At 48.2% G+C, this 22307-nt stretch overlaps 2 protein-coding genes across 3 annotated transcripts in view; both read left to right on the top strand.

Moving 5' to 3' along the window:
• duox (dual oxidase) overlaps nt 1-22307 on the top strand; it is a 63658-nt gene that overhangs the window by 17180 nt on the left and 24171 nt on the right. For both annotated transcript variants that reach the window (XM_080436677.1, XM_080436678.1), the window contains exons 12-20: nt 1585-1757; nt 2242-2417; nt 2943-3061; nt 3591-3728; nt 4019-4132; nt 4485-4687; nt 18673-18855; nt 20966-21191; nt 22152-22245. In XM_080436677.1, the coding sequence (XP_080292803.1) occupies nt 1585-1757; nt 2242-2417; nt 2943-3061; nt 3591-3728; nt 4019-4132; nt 4485-4687; nt 18673-18855; nt 20966-21191; nt 22152-22245 (1426 nt within the window). The remainder of the gene's footprint in view (nt 1-1584; nt 1758-2241; nt 2418-2942; nt 3062-3590; nt 3729-4018; nt 4133-4484; nt 4688-18672; nt 18856-20965; nt 21192-22151; nt 22246-22307) is intronic.
• LOC308091544 (palmitoyltransferase ZDHHC3-like) lies at nt 6029-6871 on the top strand (the record flags this gene model as incomplete). Its single annotated transcript, XM_080437206.1, has 1 exon — nt 6029-6871. The coding sequence occupies one exon, from the start codon at nt 6029-6031 to the stop codon at nt 6869-6871; it is 843 nt and encodes a 280-aa protein (XP_080293332.1).

The following is a 22307-nucleotide window of genomic DNA, read 5'->3' as shown; positions in this document are numbered from 1 at the left end:
AAGTCATTGTCCCTGGTATAATCCACAGGTGTGTTCAGGAAGAGCCAGAAAAGTCTGCGCCGCCTGCTGTCAGGCTGCTGAACAAGGCCCATGCCTCATCCAGGCTTATGCCCCATTCAGCATTCTGACAGCAGCTGGATTGAAACTACACCAAAACCTGGTGGTGGAACTCTTGATACTGCGGTAGAGCCCCTTGCCCGGTCGCGGTCGTTGTAGGGGGTTGAACAGTCTGTGACTTGGGTGGTGCTTGTCCTTGATGATGCGCTTGGCTTTGACCACGCACCGCTTTTTGTACAGTTCCTGGAGCGCTGGGAGCTCGATTCCCATTATCCGCTCTGCCGATCGCACTACTCGTTGTAGGCTGATCTTTTCTCGGGCAGTGCAGTTCCCGTACCAGGCCGTGACACAGCCTGTTAGGATGCCTTCAACAGAACTGTTGTAGTACAGCCTGAGGATGCGACGTCCTACTCCGAGCTTCTTCAGGCGGCGGAGCCAGTACAGTCGCTGCTGAGCCTTTTTCCTCACGTGTGTGGAGTGCGTCTCCCATTTGAGGTCCTCCTCGATGTGTACTCCGAGGAACTTGAACTCGCTGACCCTTTCCACTGCAGCACCGTCGATGAGGATGGGCGCATGGTCTCTCCGCGGCCTCCTGAAGTCCACGATCAGTTCTTTGGTCTTGTCGACGTTAAGAGAGAGGTTGTTCTCCCGGCACCAGTGTGCCAGTGATTTGATCTCCTCTCTGTAGTCAGACTCGTCGTTGTTGACGATTCGGCCTATCACTGTCGTGTCGTCCGCGTACTTTATGATGGTGTTGGAGACATGTGTGGCTATGCAGTCATACGTGTACAGGGAGTAGAGGAGAGGGCTCAGCACGCATCCCTGGGGTGCTCCGGTGTTGAGGGTCAGGGGGTCGGATGTGATGCTGCCCATTCTCACCACCTGATGTCGGTTGGACAAGAAGTCCTGTATCCAGTCGCACATGCTTGGGTGTAGCCCTAGGTCTCTGAGCTTTTTGTCAAGTATTGCTGGGACAATGGTGTTGAATGCTGAGCTGTAGTCCACGAACAGCATACGTACATATTTGTCCTTCAGCAGCTTGTTGTCCATGTGCGAGAGGACGGTGTGGAGAGCCATGGCAATAGCGTCGTCGGTGGATCTGTTTTTGCGGTATGCATACTGCCACGGATCCAGCGAGGCAGGTAGCGTGGAGCTGATGTATTCCCTCACCAGTTTCTCGAAACACTTGCTGACGATCGGGGTGAGAGCAACAGGTCTCCAGTCGTTCAGGCATGTCACTTTGGCCTTTTTGGGAATGGGCACAATGGTTGACATTTTGAACCCTGCAGGGACCACAGCCAGCCAGCCACAGTTGGTTCTAATCTAAGGTTGTTGGTTCTAATCTACGGTTGTACGGTTGACGGTTGTACGGTTGACAACAGCCAGCCAGCCACAGTTGGTTCTAATCTAAGGTTGTTGGTTCTAATCTACGGTTGTTGGTTCTAATCTAAGGTTGTTGGTTCTAATCTAAGGTTGTAATCTAAGGTTGTTGGTTCTAATCTAAGGTTGTTGGTTCTACTCCTACAGACTACATGTACGGTCCTCTCAGGTTCTCCCGGTCAGACCTGGTGGCTCTGACCATCCAGAGAGGGAGGGACTTCGGTCTGTCCAGCTACAGCCAGGTCAGACTGACCCTGGGTCTGCCTGCTGTGAAGACCTTTGAGGACATCAACCCTGACCTGAACACCACTGACCCACAGGTAACACACTGACCCACACTGACACACACTGACCCACACTACTGACCCACACTGACACACACTGACACACACTGACCCACACTACTGACCCACACTACTGACCCACACTGACCCACACTACTGACCCACACTGACCCACACTACTGACCCACACTGATCCACACTACTGACCCACACTACTGACCCACACTGATCCACACTACTGACCCACACTACTGACTCACACTGACCCACACTACTGACCCACACTACTGACCCACACTGACCCACACTACTGACCCATACTACTGACCCACACTGACCCACACTACTGACCCACACTACTGACCCACACTGACCCACACTACTGACCCACACTACCGACCCACACTAATGACCCACACTGCTGACCCACACTGACCCACACTGACCCACACTACTGACCCACACTGACCCCGCAGGTAACACACTGACCCACACTGACCAATATGGATATGTATTATAGTTGTTCAGAGATCTATCAGAACTGTATGGAGGTGACGTCTCCAAACTGGAGCTGTTCTCAGGAGGTCTGCTGGAGGCCTCAGATGGACCTGGTCCAGTGTTCTCCTCCATCATCCTGGACCAGATGGAACGCATCAGGAACGGAGACCGCTTCTGGTTTGAGAACACACAGAACGGGTAGGACTTTTATGGTGTAACACCCAGAACGGGTAGGACTTTTATGGTGTAACACACAGAACGGGTAGGACTTTTATGGTGTAACACACAGAACGGGTAGGACCTTTTATGGTGTAACACACAGAACGGGTAGGACCTTTTATGGTGTAACACCCAGAACGGGTAGGACCTTTTATGGTGTAACACACAGAACGGGTAGGACCTTTTATGGTGTAACACACAGAACGGGTAGGACCCTTTATGATGTAACTACGGCTCTGTTTCAGTATGAAACCTTAAAAAAAAAAACTTAAGGTGCGGGACACTGGCAGAGGCCCTATGAACAACACAGTCTGCACCACTAGTGGGTCATGATGCTCCAAACGATTACAGTTTATTAAAGTTTTATTTCCACCTATCTCATTATGAAACAGCTGCACACGCACGCACGCACGCACGCACGCACGCACGCACGCACGCACGCACGCGCACACACACACACACACACACACACACAGTGCTAATACATGTATGATGTGTTGTTAGTTTGTTTACAGAAGAGCAGATCCAGAGAATACGTAACGTGACGTTTCACGATGTCCTTCTGGCGGTGACCAGCGCTAAGGCCAACGATGTGCAAAAAAACGTCTTCTTCTGGAGGGATGGTAATAAAAAGAGAAAATACCATTTTATTTATACAATGTCACTCAAAATGACTTTTGTTTGTAAAAACATATTTAACCCATTAAGACCGGGAACGCATCTGTGTGTTTTAGATTTCTTTGGCTATTCAAAAATAGTGTGAGCTTGTAGATCTGCTATTTTTGAAAACAAATCGTGAAAATGTGTGCAAATCTTTGAATATATATACATTTGTTACTCAAATATTTGCTTCTGGGGGTCCCTGGAACAACATACTATATAGCAACATACGTTTTCTTTCAAAAAACTGTTAGGATTTAGAAGACATTTTGTAGAATCCCCAAGAATCAAAGATTTGAATTAAAAATGTTTGCTTTAATATATATATATATATATATATATATATATATATATATATATATATATATATATATACATATATACACTCGGTGCCACGCTATGAGCTTGTCGATCTGCTATGTTTAACACCGATGCGATCCCGGTTTGAATGGATGAACCAGTGAATGAAAACGATGTGTCTGTGACCCCAAGGTGACCCCTGCCCTCAGCCGACACAAGTGGATGCGTCGATGCTCCCAGCATGCACTGGGGTCACCAAACTCAACTACTTCCAGGGCTTTGAAGCTGGATTTGGTGTTTTCATCGTTGTCCTCTTCCTGTTTCCTGTGGGTCAGTGTTCTTATCGTTGTCCTCTTTCTGTTTCCTGTGGGTCAGTGTTCTTATCGTTGTCCTCTTCCTGTTTCCTGTGGGTCAGTGTTCTTATCGTTGTCCTCTTCCTGTTTGTATATATATATATGTATATATATGTATGTATATATATATACATATATACTGAAATCATGTTGATAGATGCTAGATATCATCACTTCGAGGCGTTGAGTTTAAAGTGACGTTTACTTATCTGACCTTTGACCTAACAGTGAGTTTAACGTTGATCTTGTCTGACCCTTGACCTTCAGTGAGTTTCCTGGTGGCCTGCATGGTGGCCTTCTACCGTAAGTCCAAGTTCAAAAAGTTCCAGAAGAGAAGGAAAGCTACTCAGATGACACAGGAACCGTCCTCAGGAATCATGGGTAATGGAGTCATTTTAATTATGATCATTAAGACTTTTTGTTTAATTGATATTTGATCATATTTGTGTGATCAAATCCACTGTGAAGAATGAATCATTCTTTCTACTTTTGTCTAATGAGGGTCATTCATAAATGAGGGTCTCTGTATTTTATGAAAAAAAATATGTTTTGAAATACGACAGAAGGGTCAAATGTCCACCTGCAGCCTGTGAGAAGGTGGGTCATAGTTCATAGGTCATAGGTCATAGGTCAGTGCTCTACCCCATGTCTCCATGCAGCCAGTGAGTGGGTGGGTCATAGTTCATAGGTCATAGGTCACTAGTCTAAGCCATCATGTGTCCCCTGTCTGCAGCCAGTGAGTGGGTGGGTCCCAGGAAGCCCCTGCACCCTGTCAGAGTGGACCTGGATGAGAAGAGGAGGCTGCAGCTGCTGGATGGAGCTGGAACAGCTCTGAGGGTCCTGAACCTGGGCAACCAGACCCACCTGGACCTGCTGTTGTCCAGCGACCGCCAACGCAGAGCTCTGATGCTCAAAGTACCCAAAGAGTATGACCTGGTGAGTGACCACCAAGGGAAAGAGTCTGGGACGTGTGGAGCGTTGTCCAGGGTGTTTTAGAGAAGAGAGAAGAGTCTAGGACGTGTGGAGCGTTGTCCAGGGTGTTTTAGAGAAGGGAGAAGAGTCTAGGACGTGTGGAGCGTTGTCCAGGGTGTTTTAGAGAAGAGAGAAGAGTCTAGGACGTGTGGAGCGTTGTCCAAGGTGTTTTAGAGAAGAGAGAAGAGTCTAGGACGTGTGGAGCGTTGTCCAATGTGTTTTAGAGAAGAGAGAAGAGTCTAGGACGTGTGGAGCGTTGTCCAAGGTGTTTTAGAGAAGAGAGAAGAGTCTAGGACGTGTGGAGCGTTGTCCAGGGTGTTTTAGAGAAGAGAGAAGAGCGAAGAGTCTAGGACGTGTGGAGCGTTGTCCAGGGTGTTTTAGAGAAGGGAAAAGAGTCAAGGACGTGTGGAGCGGTGTCCAGGGTGTTTTAGAGAAGGGAGAAGAGTCTAGGACGTGTGGAGCGTTGTAATGGGTGTTTTAGAGAAGAGAGAAGAGTCTAGGACGTGTGGAGCGTTGTTCAGGGTGTTTTAGAGAAGAGAGAAGAGTCTAGGACGTGTGGAGCGTTGTCCAGGGTGTTTTAGAGAAGGGAGAAGAGTCTAGGACGTGTGGAGCGTTGTCCAGGGTGTTTTAGAGAAGAGAGAAGAGAGAAGAGTCTAGGACGTGTGGAGCGTTGTCCATGGTGTTTTAGAGAAGGGAGAAGAGTCTAGGACGTGTAGAGCGTTTTCCAGGGTGTTTTAAAGAAAGAAGAGTCTAGGATGTGTGGAGCGTTGTCCAGAGTGTTTTAGAGAAGGGAGAAGAGTCTGGGACGTGTGGAGCGTTGTCCAAGGTGTTCTAGAGAAGAAAGAAGAGTCTAGGATGTGTGGAGCGTTGTCCAGGATGTTTTAGAGAAGGGAGAAGAGTCTGGGACGTGTGGAGCGTTGTCCAGGGTGTTTTAGAGAAGGGAGAAGAGTCTATTCATCGGTGAATAGCAACTTATTTGAGAGTATGACATCATAGAGTACGACTTGGTGACATCATAGGGTATGACTTGGTGACATCACAGAGAAAGTTAAAAAGTTGGATGTAACTCACCTCCCTGTTCACTCCAAATCAAGCTCATTCCACTCCCCACAACCAACTGGTCGATAGATGTAATGGAACTAATGAACTCTTTGTGTCTCACGTGTGAATGAGTGTCTCTTAGTGAGAGCAGGGGTTTGGCTCTATGCTTCACAGACCTTCTGAAGATCTTCTACAACCTCCTGCAGAGCGTGAGGGTGTGGGTGGAGCCGCAGAGGCCCCTCACCCACACCCCACACATACACCATGTGGTTCATCCAGGACGGCTGCGGCATGGCGTGTAGCGCCCTCACCTGGATGCTGGTCTGCTACGCCGAGGCGGTGGTGGTGTTTGTGCTGCTGCTGCCCGCCGGCAGCGTGCCCTACGGCCTGCTCAACGGGGCGCTCTTCACCGGCCTGGCCTTCCTCGCTCTTGCCTCGCACGTCAAGGTCATGTGCACGGACCCCGGGGCGGTGCCCAAAGGAGACGCCGCCGCCCAGGAGCTCGCGGAGAGCCTCCAGGGCGAGCCGGAGCTCCCCGTGGCCCAGGCGGTCGTCAGGTGTTCCAAGTGCCGCTGCGTGAAGCCCGAGCGAGCCCACCACTGCAGCGTGTGTCAGCGCTGCGTGAAGAAGATGGACCACCACTGTCCCTGGGTCAACAACTGTGTGGGCGAGAACAACCAGAAGTACTTTGTCCTTTTCACCATGTACGTGTGTCTGATCTGCGCCCACGCTCTGCTCCTGGTGTTCCTCCACGTTCTTTCCTGCGTGGAGGAGAAGGAGGACTGGTCTCGCTGCAGCGCCGTCTTCCCTCCTCTGGCCACGGCCGGCCTGCTCTTCCTCCTGAGCTTCCAGAGCCTCCTCTTCCTGGTGTTCACGGCGGTCATCTTCATCAGCCAGCTCCACTCCATCTGCAGCGACCAGACGGCCGTGGAGCGGCTGAAGAGCGAGGAGAGGCCGTGGGCTTCCAGGTCAGGATGGAGGAACATGAAGGCTGTGTTTGGACATCCCTGCTCCTTGTCCTGGCTCTGTCCCTTCACAGAACCTCAGCATGACCTAGAACTCTGTGGTTCTCACCACCAGGTAGACCAAGACCAGTGCATCGTGTAGATCACTGTGGTTCTCACCACAGCACTGTAGATCACTGTGGTTCTCACCAGAGCACTGTAGATCACTGTGGTTCTCACCACAGCACTGTAGATCACTGTGGTTCTCACCACAGCACTGTAGATCACTGTGGTTCTCACCACAGCACTGTAGAACACTGTGGTTCTCACCACAACACTGTAGATTACTGTGGTTCTCACCACAGCACTGTAGATCACTGTGGTTCTCACCACAACACTGTAGATCACTGTGGTTCTCACCACAACACTGTAGATCACTGTGGTTCTCACCACAACACTGTAGATCACTGTGGTTCTCACCACAACACTGTAGAACACTGTTGTTCTCACCACAGCACTGTAGATCACTGTGGTTCTCACCACAACACTGTAGAACACTGTGGTTCTCACCACAACACTGTAGAACACTGTGGTTCTCACCACAACACTGTAGATCACTGTGGTTCTCACCACAACACTGTGGTTCTCACCACAACACTGTAGAACACTGTGGTTCTCACTGTGGTTCTCACCACGACACTGTAGAACACTGTGGTTCTCACCACGACACTGTGGTTCTCACCACAACACTGTAGAACACTGGTTCCATTAGATGCCATTTCAAATCTCTGGGACCACAACATTCTCAGTGTTACTTTAACTCTAAGACTCTCAGAGTTACAGACCCACAAGGGTCCATTTGGTTAACTATCAATTTAGCTGGGGACCCCCTCAAGGACCCCCTGGAACCCTCTTAAGAACCCCTGAGGTCCCCAGACCCCACTTTGAGAACCACTGGTGTGGAACACCAGGCGGCAACCACCCGCTCTTTAAAATGAAGCCAAGAAGGAAGTTAGCCAGTAGGTGTCGCTATTTCCCCGTCCTGCTGGCTGCTGAACAATTACCTCTCCATTGATTACAATGGAGATTTGACCAGACTTTACACTTGATTTTATTACTCTAGTAATCATTGTCATAAACATGCTTTCAGTCGCTACTTTAAAGTCTTTCAATTATCATGATAATTTGTTTTTGTAAATTATGGTACCATAAAATTGATGATACCATAGGTAGGGTAAATGCTTCTACTGAGTGAAGCCCTGCCCCCTGCCCCCTCGTTGCCCGTCCAGCCAATAGCATTCGTTTTCCGGTTGCATGTCAGGACCAGAAGTTCCAAGATGGTGGATTTTGAATTTACTGAAAAAACGCGTCTGTAGAAACCAATGTGACGTCACCGTTCCCTTCGTCCATATTTTTTTTACAGTGTATGGTGAACACAGCTGTGGTCAGACTGCAGCCTTGATGGACATGAAGAAACAACAGATCCAACATAAACTCCTCTTAACCACTCCAACCATGCAGCTTACGATGCGTCACATCACGCCACGTTGTGAGCTTGTAGATCGTCAATTTTTGCTATTTAAAAAAAATATTTTACTAATTTTTTTTATTTGTACTATGATAATGGATACTGCAATAAGTACTCTGGCAATGGGTACTGCGCGTGCGTGCGTGCGTTCGTGCGTGCGTGCGTGCGTGCGTGCGTGCGTGTCAGCCCGATCATTTGCAACCCGACATGTAATGGTTTCCGCCCACAGCCATGAGAAGTTGATGTTTATGTTTGATGCTTGAGCTAAGCTATGTGTGCTAATAACATTTTGCACGTGTCAATGTGTGTGCTAGTGCTATGGAGATGATATCCAAAGTGTCCTCCCGCTCATAAAACGCTGTGTGTGTGTGTGTGTGTGTGTGTTCTGCCGTTGTCTCTGTAAGCCAATTAAGTGTAGGCTAGAGATCCCATAGCCGGTGAGGCTGTAACCATGACGACAGATCCCATAGCCTGAACTCTGAATCTCCGGTGTTTATAAAAAAAAAATGCTAGACAGTCACAAGCACCACTCTTAGGAGGATGACTCCTTTGGCTCCCGCTGGAGCATGCACTTCTGTCCCCACAACTGGGAGTTGGGGACACTTCAAGTGCACGGGGGGGAGGGGGATGGGTTGTCTCTGTAGACAAAAGCACTATTTCTTTTTGTGTTCTTTTTCATTTTTCTTTTCTTTTCTTTCTTCTACACTCTCTCCTTTTCTCCTTATCGTTACCCCCTTACCCTGCCCTTCCCCTCCCATTCTTCCCTTAACAGGGGGGACTCAGTCAGTAACACATTTGTTGGTTCTACCTATCTCATATTCACTCAACAGCTTTAGATGGCTAATATAAATTCACAAACCCCAGACTATAGGTCTGCCATTAGGTTTCTGAGCTGGAACGTTAAGGGGCTGAATAACCCAGTCAAACGTTCAAAAGTACACTCCCATTTAAAACATCTGAATGCTGATATAATGTTCCTACAGGAAACCCATTTACGTGATAAAGATCAACCTAAACTTAGGTCTGCATGGGTCAGTGACATCTTCCACTCATCTTTCAACTTCAAAGCAAGGGGGGTAGCAATTTTAATTAATAAAAAAGTCCAGTTTACCCCTTCCAAGATTATATCAGATAAAAATGGCAGGTATTTGATCGTCGCAGGCACTTTGCACCGTACCCCTGTACTACTGGTTAACGTATACGCCCCAAATTTTGACAACCCAACTTTTACAGATACATTATTTAGTTCTTTACCTTTTTTAAATACTCATCTTCTGATACTAGGTGGCGATCTGAACTGTGTAATTCAACCGGCTCTTGACCGCTCGAATCCACGTAGTTTCAATCAATCTCGAATGTCCAGGTCAATATCGGAATTTATGCTCAAGAACGGCTGTGTCGACCCTTGGAGATCTCGCAACCCACAGGGTAAGGAATTCTCATTTTTTTCGAACGTGCACCAGTCATACTCCCGTATCGATTACTTTTTTATTGATAGTTCACTTATTTCCAAAGTCTCCTCATCCCAATATCACCCAATTGTCATTTCGGACCACGCCCCCCTAAGCCTAGACATTAAACTAGTTGATCAGCCTCGCTTCACATCCTCCTGGAGGTTTAACTCTCTGCTGTTGTCTGATGACAAATTTAACAAGTCCATCTCATCATCAATTGACGACTTTATTGCTACCAATTTAAATGACTCTATATCTCCTTCATTGTTATGGGAAACACTTAAAGCCTTTTTGCGTGGTCAAATAATCTCCTACTCTGTCACATCCTCTGCCTCTGCCTAGTCTGTGCCAACACACCCATTCGCCCAGTGCCCTGATGACTACTTGGTTTCACCTGTGTATTCTCCTCACCTGTTCCCATTCCCCATTCAGTGCTTAGTCTATATATAGACCCTGTGTTTGCCTGTTTGGTTGCTGTATTATCCGTTTGCTTTATGTGTCCGAATGACACTTCCCTTGTTGTAAGGTGAACCTAAGTTCTTCAGTAAAAGTATCATTACGTTTATTCCTCGTTTCCTGAGTCCTGTTATTCTGCATATTGGATCCTTACCTGGTTTTCAAGAGTCCTGACAGAATAATACAGCCTTCAAGATGGATCCAGCGGATTTTATTCAGCTACAAGGTGCTGTTGCCCTACAAGGACAGCTTTTGGGCCAGCACGAAAATCTTCTGACCCAGATGAACGATCGCCTCACTCAGCTGATTGTCGCCGTCCAGAACTTCACCGTCGCTCCCCCCGCTGCTGCTCCGCCTGGGGTCCTGGCACAGGCCGTGGCCGGGGGTCCCCAGGGACCAGTCGTCACACCCAGGGAGCCTCGTGTTCAACACCCGGAGAGGTATAGTGGAGGGGCCGATACCTGCCGTGGTTTCATATCACAGTGCACTTTGATTTTCACCCTCCAGCCATCTGTCTTCACCACTGACGGTGCCATGGTGGCATATATTATGACTTTGTTATCTGGCCGAGCGCTCGTCTGGGCTAATGCGCTGCTGGAGAAACAATCCCCCTTGTGTGCCGACTATGACCTTTTCATTGAGGAGATGAAGAGGATTTTCGATCACCCAGTGAGGGGGAGAGACGCGGCGACTCGTCTGCTGCATCTCCGACAAGGACGCAACAGTGTCGCTGACTACGCGATCGAGTTCCGCGTCTTGGCCGCGGAGAGTGAGTGGACGGAGGTGGCGTTAATTCCTACTTTTCTTCACGGGCTCTCGGATGAGGTCCAGGATGAGTTAGTTTCCCGTGAGTTTAGTGAGGGGTTGGATTCCCTTGTTACCTTGGCCATTCAAGTGGATAATCGCTTCCGCGAGCGCAGGAGACAGAGGCAGTGGAGCAGAGCGCCGGGTTCAGCCGAACGTTTCCGAGTGGGGCCGAGTGCTCCCGACTCCTCCCGAATGGTCCCGACGTCATCAACAGCTGCCGATTCCCTGTCTACAGAGGAGCCTATGCAATTGGGACGCACCAAGATTTCTACCAGGGAGAGGGAGAGAAGGATAGCTGAGAGGTTATGCATGTATTGCGGTAAGCCAGGCCATTTCCGTATTTCATGCCCAGAGAGAGAGGGAAATGGGGCGGCTCAACAGTAAATGGGGAATTACTGGTGAGCCATATCGTTTCATCCTCCCCATCTTCTTCTTGCTTTAAAATGCCTGCCGTTTTGTCCTGGGGGGGCCAAAAGCACTCTGTCACTGCCCTCATTGATTCGGGGGCAGCAGGGTGTTTTTTGGACAGTTCTTTTGCTCTCTGTCACGAGACACCTTATTTTAAGTTAGATCACCCCCAACGTATCACTGCACTGGATGGACGTCCTCTGGGAAGGGGCGTGGTTCAGCATCTCACTGAACCTCTGAGCCTACGCTTGTCTGGGAACCACTGTGAGAATATTCAACTTCACCTTATTGACTCCCCTGAGCTGCCGCTCATTCTGGGGCATCCGTGGCTGGTGCACCACAACCCCCACATCGACTGGCCGTCCGGGACCATATTGGAGTGGGGCCGTTCCTGTCATTCCCAGTGTCTACGCTCTGCAGCTAGTGCGCCTCAGTCTCCAGGGCCTGGTCCTTCGTCTGGGGGCCCCGAACCACCCGAATGTTCTGGGGTCCCTCCCGAGTATTCTGACCTCAACCTGGTCTTCTCCAAACAACGTGTGGCGTCCACACTGCCCCCACATAGGCCCTATGACTGTGGTATTGACTTGCTGCCAGGGACGTTTCCACCTCGTGGGAGGCTCTACTCTCTCTCGGGTCCTGAAGTGGCGGCCATGGAGAGCTACATTGACGAGGCCCTCACAGCAGGGTTCATCAGGCCATCCACGTCCCCAGCAGGAGCTGGGTTTTTCTTCGTCGGGAAGAAGGATGGCGGCTTGAGGCCCTGCATTGACTATAGAGGTCTAAATCGCATCACGGTAAGGAATCGTTACCCCTTACCCCTTATGTCCTCATCTTTTGACCGTTTACGTGGAGCTAAGTTTTTTACCAAGCTTGACCTCAGAAATGCTTATAATTTGATACGCATTAGGGAAGGGGACGAATGGAAGACGGCGTTCAACACCCCTAATGGTCATTATGAGTATTTGGTCATGCCGTTCGGCCTCACTAATGCCCCTGCTGTCTTCCAGGCTCTAGTGAATGATGTACTGAGGGACATGTTGAATCGTTTTGTGTTTGTGTACCTGGATGACATACTCATATTTTCTAGGTCACGGGAGGAACACATCCAACATGTGCAGAGAGTGCTGCGCCGTCTCCTGGAGAACCAGCTCTATGTCAAGGCGGAGAAGTGCGACTTCCATGTGTCCACCCTCACCTTCCTGGGCTACATCATTACCACTGATGGGGTGACCATGGACCCGGCTAAAGTCAAGGCAGTGGCTGACTGGCCCCAACCCACCACCCCGAAACAATTACAAAGATTCTTGGGCTTTGCTAACTTCTACAGATGTTTTATCCGGGACTACAGCAAGGTGACAGCGCCTCTCCACGCCCTCACTGCCGGGCCTGCTACCCGCTTCCGTTGGACCCCCGAGGCGGAGCGGGCTTTCAGTGGGCTGAAGCGGAGCTTCTCTTCTGCCCCCATTCTGACCCACCCGGATCCTTCTTTGCCCTTTGTGGTAGAGGTCGACGCCTCTGATGTGGGGATTGGCGCAGTGCTCTCGCAATGTCCTCCTAAGGGGAAGAGGCTCCATCCCTGTGCCTTTTTCTCTAAGAAGCTGGATTCGGCAGAACGCAACTATGACATCGGGAACCGGGAGCTGCTGGCGGTCAAGGAGGCGCTAGAGGAATGGCGGCACTGGTTGGAGGGAGCGGAACATCCTTTTGTGATCTGGACTGACCACAAGAATTTAGCTTATATTCAGTCGGCCAAGAGACTCAATTCCAGACAGGCCCGGTGGGCTCTGTTTTTTGACCGTTTCCGCTTCACCCTTTCCTATCGCCCGGGTTCCAAGAACCTGAAGCCTGACGCACTCTCCCGCCAGTTTGACCCTTCTGAGAAGGACCCGGATCCAGGTCCCATTATTCCGAGTGCTCTGGTTATAGCGCCCGTTACCTGGGAGATAGAGACCATCGTTCGACAAGCGCTTCAGCAGGACCCTGACCCGGGTGGTGGCCCGCCATCCTGCCTGTTCGTCCCTGTGGCCGCTCGTTCCGAGGTACTCCAGTGGTCCCATTCTTCCAATCTCGCTTGCCACCCTGGCGTTCGACGCACCCTGGCTCTCCTCCGGCAACGCTTCTGGTGGCCGTCCATGGTGGCCGACACTCACTCCTTTGTCCGGGCTTGTGCTGTCTGTGCTCGCAACAAGACCCCCAACCTCAAACCCTCTGGGTTACTCCAACCCCTGCCGGTGCCACGTCGCCCCTGGTCCCATATCTCTATTGACTTTGTCTCTGGGCTTCCCCCTTCTGAGGGCAAGACGGTCATCCTCACCATCGTGGACCGTTTCTCGAAGATGGCCCACTTTGTCCCTGTGTCTAAGCTCCCCTCTGCCAAGGAAACGGCCCAGCTCATGATCGACCATGTCTTCAGGTTGCACGGGTTACCCCTGGATGTGGTTTCGGACCGGGGACCCCAGTTCTCCTATAGGTTCTGGAGGGCCTTCTGTTCTCTCTTGGGAGCTTCTGCCAGCCTCTCGTCAGGTTTTCATCCCCAGTCAAATGGCCAGACGGAGCGTGTGAATCAAGACCTGGAGGTCGCACTCCGCTGCCTGGTGTCGGATAATCCCTCCTCTTGGTGCGGTCAACTGGCCTGGGTGGAGTACTCCCACAACTCCCTTCCTTGCTCCTCTACTGGCCTGTCCCCATTCGAGTGTGCTCTGGGCTATCAACCCCCGCTGTTTCCGGAGCAGGAGAGAGAGGTTGAGGTCCCGTCAGTTCAAGACTTTGTCCGCCGTTGCCGTCGCACCTGGAGGAGAGCCCGGTCCTCTCTCCTGCGGACAGCTGCAAGGAACCGGAAACAAGCTGACCGGCACAGGCAGCCTGCTCCTCGCTACCAACTCGGACAGGAGGTTTGGCTTTCTACCCGGGATTTGCCCCTGCGAGTGGAGTCCCGAAAATTGTCCCCACGTTACGTTGGCCCTTTCAAGATCACACGCATCATCAACCCAGTAGCCGTTCGCCTCAAACTCCCCAAGACCCTTCGGGTGCACCCTACGTTCCATGTCTCTCAACTCAAGCCAGTTTCCTCCTCCCCTCTGGCGCCTCCCACAAAAGCGCCCCCTCCTCCTCGCCTTCTCGATGGTCATGCCACCTACACCGTCCGCCGCCTGTTGAAGGTGCGTCGCTGGGGCAGGGGCCGTCAATACCTTGTTGACTGGGAGGGGTATGGTCCCGAGGAGCGCTGCTGGGTTCCTAGTCGGAACATCTTCGACCCCTCCCTGATTGCTGACTTCCACCGTCAGCATCCGGAGTCGCCTAAGGGGACGTCAGGAGCCGTCCGTAGGAGGGGGGGTCCTGTCACATCCTCTGCCTCTGCCTAGTCTGTGCCAACACACCCATTCGCCCAGTGCCCTGATGACTACTTGGTTTCACCTGTGTATTCTCCTCACCTGTTCCCATTCCCCATTCAGTGCTTAGTCTATATATAGACCCTGTGTTTGCCTGTTTGGTTGCTGTATTATCCGTTTGCTTTATGTGTCCGAATGACACTTCCCTTGTTGTAAGGTGAACCTAAGTTCTTCAGTAAAAGTATCATTACGTTTATTCCTCGTTTCCTGAGTCCTGTTATTCTGCATATTGGATCCTTACCTGGTTTTCAAGAGTCCTGACATACTCAGCATTTTCTAATAAAAAACGCAAGGCTAAGCTACAAGACCTGATGACAAATATTTTAAACCTGGACCGTCAAAACGCAGCTAACTCCACCCCAATCCTGCTGAAACGGAGGATTGACTTGCAGGCAGAATTTGACCGCATTGCAACAACGGACGCGGAACAGCTTTTATTGAAATCACGTAGTAACTATTATGAATATGGCGACAAGCCAAGCAGGCTGTTAGCCCACCAATTGAAGCGACAGGCATCCTCCCGTTTGATTTCCAGCATTAAGGATTCCACCAATAACCTTACTTCTGACCCAATAACTATTAATGCGACTTTTAAGACCTTCTACGCCTCTCTCTACAACTCAGAATCCCCATTAGACACCACAGAAATGTTAGAATTCATTGAGCGTCTCGAAGTCCCAACCGTTGACCCTGCCGCCGCTGACCAGCTTGATACACCACTAACCTTATTAGAAATTAAACTCTCCATAAAAGCCATGCAAAATAATAAAGCACCCGGTCCTGATGGATTTCCTATTGAATTCTTCAAAAAGTTTATCGACAAATTAGCTCCCCTTCTTCTTTCAGTCTATAACGAGTCATTAGAACACGGCCTACTACCGCAAACCCTAACCCAGACGTCCATATCTCTCCTGTTGAAAAAAGACAAGGACCCTACATCCTGCTCCTCTTACAGACCACTATCTCTATTGAACGTAGACGTTAAAATTCTGGCCAAAGCCCTAGCTACACGACTTGAATCTATTCTTCCCACTGTCATATCAGAGGAGCAGAATGGCTTTATCAAAGGCCGCCAGCTGTTTTTTAATGTCCGTACGCTTTTTAACGTTATTTATTCAAAAGAATCATCTTCGACTCCAGAAGTAGTCATTTCACTCGATGCGGAGAAAGCATTCGACCGGGTCGAATGGGGCTACCTCTTTGCTGTACTCAATAAATTTGGATTTGGCAATAAATTTATATCTTGGATTCAACTTCTATACACCTCTCCACAAGCCAGTGTCCGCACTAATGATACCCAATCAAGCTACTTTACACTAACACGGGGTTGTAGACAAGGCTGCCCGTTGTCCCCATTACTTTTCGCCGCAGCCATCCAACCATTATCAATAGCTTTAAGAACCTTCCCTCTATTTCAAGGAATCTCCCGTGCCGGTATTGAGTTAAAATTATCATTTTATGCTGATGATTTACTTTTATATATAACAGATCCACTAGTCAGCATCCCACCAATACTATCTTTGCTGAAGACCTTCGGTTCCTTCTCGGGGTATAAAATCAACATTCTTAAGAGCGAATGCTATCCCATAAACACATCCGCCTTAGCACTTAAACAGACCCAAATTCCATTCAAACTCAGCCCGTCAGGGTTCAAATACCTAGGGATCAACATAACCCGCACTCTACCATCCCTTTACGCTGCTAACTTCACTCCCCTGATTACCCAACTCAAGACAGACCTACAAAAGTGGAAGTCATTACCTTTGTCATTGGTTGGTAAAATCAATGTTGCAAAAATGAACATTTTGCCCAAATTTCTTTTTCTTTTTCAATGCATCCCTCTGTTCTTACCGAAACATTTTTTCAAAACAATGGACCAAACTATTAGTAACTTCTTGTGGGATGGGAAAGCACCCAGGGTGAGAAAATCACTACTCCAACAATTCAAACTCAATGGAGGTCTCGCGTTACCAAATCTTCTCTTCTACTACTGGTCATCTCACATTCACAAATTAACATATTGGCTTCACTCACCAGAGTTACCATGGTGCAGGTTGGAAGCACAGTCATGTCCATCATCCTCCCTTAGGGCCTTACTCACCTCCTCATTACCACTCAATCCCTCCACCTTCACAACCAACCCAGTGGTACGATCCACCCTTAAAATCTGGCTCCAATTCAGGCGCCACTTTAAATTCAAGTCAGCCTCCACATTGATGCCCTTAATGCACAACCACCAGTTCCCCCCATCACTAGTTGATACATCTTATACATTTTGGCAGAACAAAGGCATTAAGTTTTTTAGAGACCTTTATAAAAACGGATCCTTCTATAGTTTTTCAGATCTAGCTTCAGATTATAACTTACCAACATCACATCTATTTCGTTATTTTCAAGTTAGACACAGTACCACTGCTCTATTCCCTTCCTACCCTTCTCTACCGCCTAAACAGTGTTGGGATGACTTTCTCGAATTCAAACCCCACCAGGACTCACTCATTTCTAAAATATACAACAAACTTATGACCTTTGACGATCACCCCATAGTTAAGGCACGGTTAGCTTGGGAAGAGGAACTGGGAGTACACCTAACTGATTTTGGAGACCAATGGTGGGACAAAGCAATACACAAAATCGGATCAAGCATACCGTGCGCAAGGCTAGAACTTATACAATTTAAAGTATTACACAGAGTTCACTTTTCCAAAACTAGACTATCAAAAATGTTCCCATCCATAGTAGACCAATGTGAAAGATGTCACTCCTCACCATGTAACCTGAGTCATATGTTTTACTTCTGCTCCAAACTTAACACATTTTGGACAGATTATTTCGATACTTTGTCCAAGGTTTTAGGCCTTGAAATACACAGGAACTCCCTATTAGCTATATTTGGGGTCACAAGTGGTTGTGTTACTCGGACCAACTCCATACAATCAGATGTACTAGCTTTCACATCTTTATTGGCGAGACGCTGTATTTTACTTCTATGGAAATCGTCCAAAGCCCCATCCACGTCCAGATGGCTCAGAGATGTAATGTATTATATCAAGCTGGAAAAGATTAAATATTCTGTAAAGGGCAATTCCGCTATGTTTTCCCATAAGTGGGATCCATTTATCACTTATTTCAACTCACTACAAACCCTACCCCCTGACTGAGTCCCCCCCCACCCTACCTATCCTCCCCTCCCCCTGTTCTTCCCCCCTTTCTCTCTCCTTTTTCCTTTATTTTTTATTTTTTCTATCTTTTTTTATTTTTCACTGTTTATTTTTATTTATTTATTTTCTTTTTAGTTTTTCTTTCAATCTGTTTGTTAAATTTAACTTATTTCTATCAACAGTGTACACACTCCCCAGTATTTTTTTTTATTATATTTCAAGTCTGTGAGTACCTGTATGCTTATATATATATACATATATTCTTTTCTCTTTTTCGTGGCTGTTTGTTTTATATACAGAGACAATGCCGGGTAAAAAAAAAAAAAAAAAGGGGGATATAAATATAACTGAACATGCATATATTATGTCTGTGTGAAACCTAAATTGAATTCCCTAATAAAAAATATTTAAAAAAAAATGCTAATAAACAGCTTACATGTTGGGAAAGTGTAAAACAGGCTTCTTCACTGTCTGCATGTCCGAATGGCCGAATGCAAGTTAACCTCAATTACTCAACAGATGACTGACTGACTGACTGACTGACTGACTGACTGACTGACTGACTGACTGACAGGTTTCCTTATATATCTAATAGGATATATTTGTATCACTGTATTGTATTAACACATTGAGTGACAGGTACTATGCACCCAAAGTTGCGTTAGAGGGTTGGGTTTGACACGACGTAGATCCACGTCCTTGGCACTCAATGCATTAACATCCCGTGCAGTTCAATTCTTTGTTTGGCCCCGCCCACACAGGTGTTGTTCTTCGAGGACGAGGACAAGAGGGCGGAGCTTGTCCAGCGCCTGTGTCCCGAGGATGACCCGGCTCAGGACGTCCGGGTTCGAGAGATGAGAGAGAGAGACCTACTGAAGGAAGCTCTGAGCCGAGAGCAGAGAGAGCATATAGTGGAGACTTTCATCAGACACGCCTTCTCTAAGGTTATTATAATAGTTATTACATTATAACCAACTAGCCCTCTCTAAGGTTATAGTTATTATATTATAATAACTATAAAAAGTGCTCCTCGGAGCACATGGTCTCCGCCAGGTCAGGTAGGTTATTGTGGCCTCCTGGTGGCGATATAATAGGCCTATGTGAAAAGGGTGCCATTTCTTCTTAGGCCTTTCACGGCAATCGGACACATTCATGATTTGAGGCTTTTGTTCCAAAAATGTGTTTTGCTAAATTAGACCTGCTGGTGGCGCTATAACAGGCCAATGTGAAAAGGGTGGCACTTCTTTCTCGGCCTAGTGGGAATGTGTGTGTGAAATTTCACGGAAATCGCAAGCTGCGTTGATGATTTGAGGCATTTTGTTCAAAACGGACCAATCCTGCAAACTTTGGAAGGCAACCTTAGCCAATCAGGATGGAATATGGAAAATCGGACAGATCCTCCAAGCCATTCAAGAGGCTTGGAGATAATGTCGGGAGTGCCTATCATTCACGAGAAGCGGGGTACCACATCATGCAGACTGTTGCACAGACAAGTTATCCATGTATCCCTCTTTTATCCATCCTGCGAGACGTGTCGCGGCAAAATTTATTTATTTGTTTATTTGGTGAGCACCAAGTAACATATCCAGGTGCTCCCCAGAAAACTACACCCCTGACTATAAACCATTCAATGCTTTATAAACCAACAGTAATATTTTGAATCAGTTCTTTGACATACTTGTAAAGACCTCAGAACTGTAATGATAATGATGCTAAAGGACTGGAGCATTATTATGAATCAACTGTTTCTTAGTGAGAGGTCGCCCAGCTGGCCGCTACGCTGACCTCATGTTGTAGCCGCTTTGACCTCAGGTCACGGCTAATGGCGTCAGCCCTTGTTTTGAGGTCAAATTAAGGTCAACCTCAAAGCCCAGGAGAGCCCGTTCTCTGTGTGCGACGGTGACCTCAACTCAGTGACGTTGTGGTGGTTGGTCTAATGACACTGTGGTCACGTCTAATGACGCCTTTCACCTCAGTGTTGGTTTTCACAGCATTTTGATTTAGCTTTAGCTGTATAGTCTCCGGCCGTCACTCTCAGACTCTGTTGCTGAGACCCTCTTCCACGCTTTCATCTCCTCCCGCCTGGATTACTGTAAATGGTGTCCTGTTCGGGCTCCTCAATAAAGCCCTGTACAGACTGCAGTATGTGCAAAACTCAGCTGCCAGAGTGCTCACCCGCACCAAACGCTGGCAGCACATCACCCTCACCCTCAAACACCTCCACTGGCTTCCGGTTAAGTTCCGCATCACCTACAAACTACTCCTCCTCACCTATAAAGCTCTCCATGCCCTAGCCCCAGGGTACCTGTCGGACCTCCTCGATGATTACACCCCAGCGCGGAAGCTGAGGTCTTCTGACTTGGGGCTCCTCACCACCCCTCACAGCAACAAGCGGACCCTCTACGATAGAGTCCGCACTGAAGAAACACTTATTTACTCAGGCTTTTGGCAATTAATTTGTTTATTTTGTGTACTGTAAAGCGTCCTTGGGTTTCAGAAAGGCGCTATATAAATTCAAGTTATTATTATTATTATTATAGTCTGTTGAATCAAATTCCATTTAGTTTCAGTCATATTTTAGTCATCTGAAATGTTTAAGTTTTAGTCTAGTTGTAGTGGACTAAATATAAGATTTTAGTCGACTAAATCTACAGTTGATTTAGTTGACAAAAATGTATTTTGGCGGTGCCGTGATGGCGTCGCAATGCCTGATTTACACTTACCTGCGTGCCGAAAATAGTCGCGACACGTTGTGAGCTTGTAGATCGGCTTGGTTGTGCGACCCCCGCGCGCACAACCAAGCATAAAATGACTTGTTTATTATTTCTACTGGATCTCTTCTCCACTCTAGTCTAGTCGTTATTTGTCGACAAAATGTTCCATAAATGTAGTCATAGTTCTAGTCATCATAGCTTAGTTTGCCGCGCTATGAGCTTGTAGATCTGCTATTTTTGAATAGCCCAAAGAAATCTAAAAATGACACACAGATGCGTTCCCGGATTGAAGGGGTTAAAAACGTACTGTTTCTCTCTCTCGTCTCGTCCCTTCCTTCAGGTCCTGGAGATCGAGAAGCGTGACGCGGGGGACCTGAGGGGCGTGTCCCGCCACCAGACCCAGGAGGTCCTGCAGTGCGAGCTGACCGCCACGGAGTTCGCCAACGCTCTGGGACTCAAACCCGACTCCCTGTTCGTGGACTCCATGTTCACGCTGGCCGACAAGGACGGCAACGGATACCTCTCCTTCCAGGAGTTCCTGGACGTCATGGTCATCTTTATGAAGGGTAATGACAGGGGGTCCGGGACCCCTAGGGGGTCCTCAGAGTTACTACAGGGGGTCCGATACCCCTAGGGGGTCCTCAGAGTTACTACAGGGGGTCCGGGACCCCTAGGGGGTCCTCAGAGTTACTACAGGGGGTCCGATACCGCTAGGGGGTCCTCAGAGTTACTATAGGGGGTCTGATACCCATTGGGGGTCCTGAGAGTTACTATAGGGGGTCCCATATCCCTAGGGGGTCCTCAGAGTTAGTACAGGGGGTCCGATACCACTAGGGGGTCCTCAGAGTTACTACAGGGGGTCTGAGGGGGTCCTCAGAGTTACTACAAGGGGTTCCATACCCTTAGGGGGTCCTCAAAGTTACTACAGGGGGTCCCATACCCCTAGGGGTCCTCAGAGTTACTACAGGGGGTCCGATACCCCTAGGGGGTCCTCAGAGTTACTACAGAAAAATTTAGGGGCATCTGAATTGGCATCCAGGGAGTGTGTGTGCACAGTTTCGGAGCGACCGGGCCAACAGTGCCGGAGATTAGCTGTTCACAGACGGACACACGGACGGACAGACGGGCGAACAGGGGGTAAAACATACTCTCGCCATGCCTTTCAGCCTGGCGGAGACAATAAAACAATAAAAATGTGAGCTTGCAGATCATCTATCTTGGGCGAGCGACACAGACCAATTATACATCAGGCTTTACTACACTTGATATTAATAATAGTTTTGTAGAGCTAACAGTTAACAAAGTTCTTTAATAGTCTAGAGCTAACAGTTAACACAGTGCTTTAATAGTCTAGAGCTAACAGTTAACACAGTGCTTTAATAGTCTAGAGCTAACAGTTAACACAGTGCTTTAATAGTCTAGAGCTAACAGTTAACACAGTGCTTTAGTAGTCAAATAAAAAGCTGCTTTATCTCCACAGGTTCTCCTGAGGACAAGTCTAAGCTGATGTTCTCCATGTTTTACAGGTTCTCCTGAGGACAAGTCTAAGCTGATGTTCTCCATGCACGACATCGGAGGACATGGTTTCTTAACTAAGGATGAGTTTTGCAGAATGCTCAGGTTTGTGTTTACATACAGTAATATTAATAAGCTGTGCCTATATGATAGTAAGTAGATATTTA

Source organism: Gymnoscopelus braueri (genome assembly GCF_963280865.1).
Source record: "Gymnoscopelus braueri genome assembly, chromosome: 9".
In the NCBI taxonomy this organism is placed as follows: Eukaryota; Metazoa; Chordata; class Actinopteri; order Myctophiformes; family Myctophidae; genus Gymnoscopelus; species Gymnoscopelus braueri.
The sequence above is the reverse complement of the archived record's forward strand: the minus strand, read 5'-3'. Positions and strand labels throughout refer to the sequence as shown.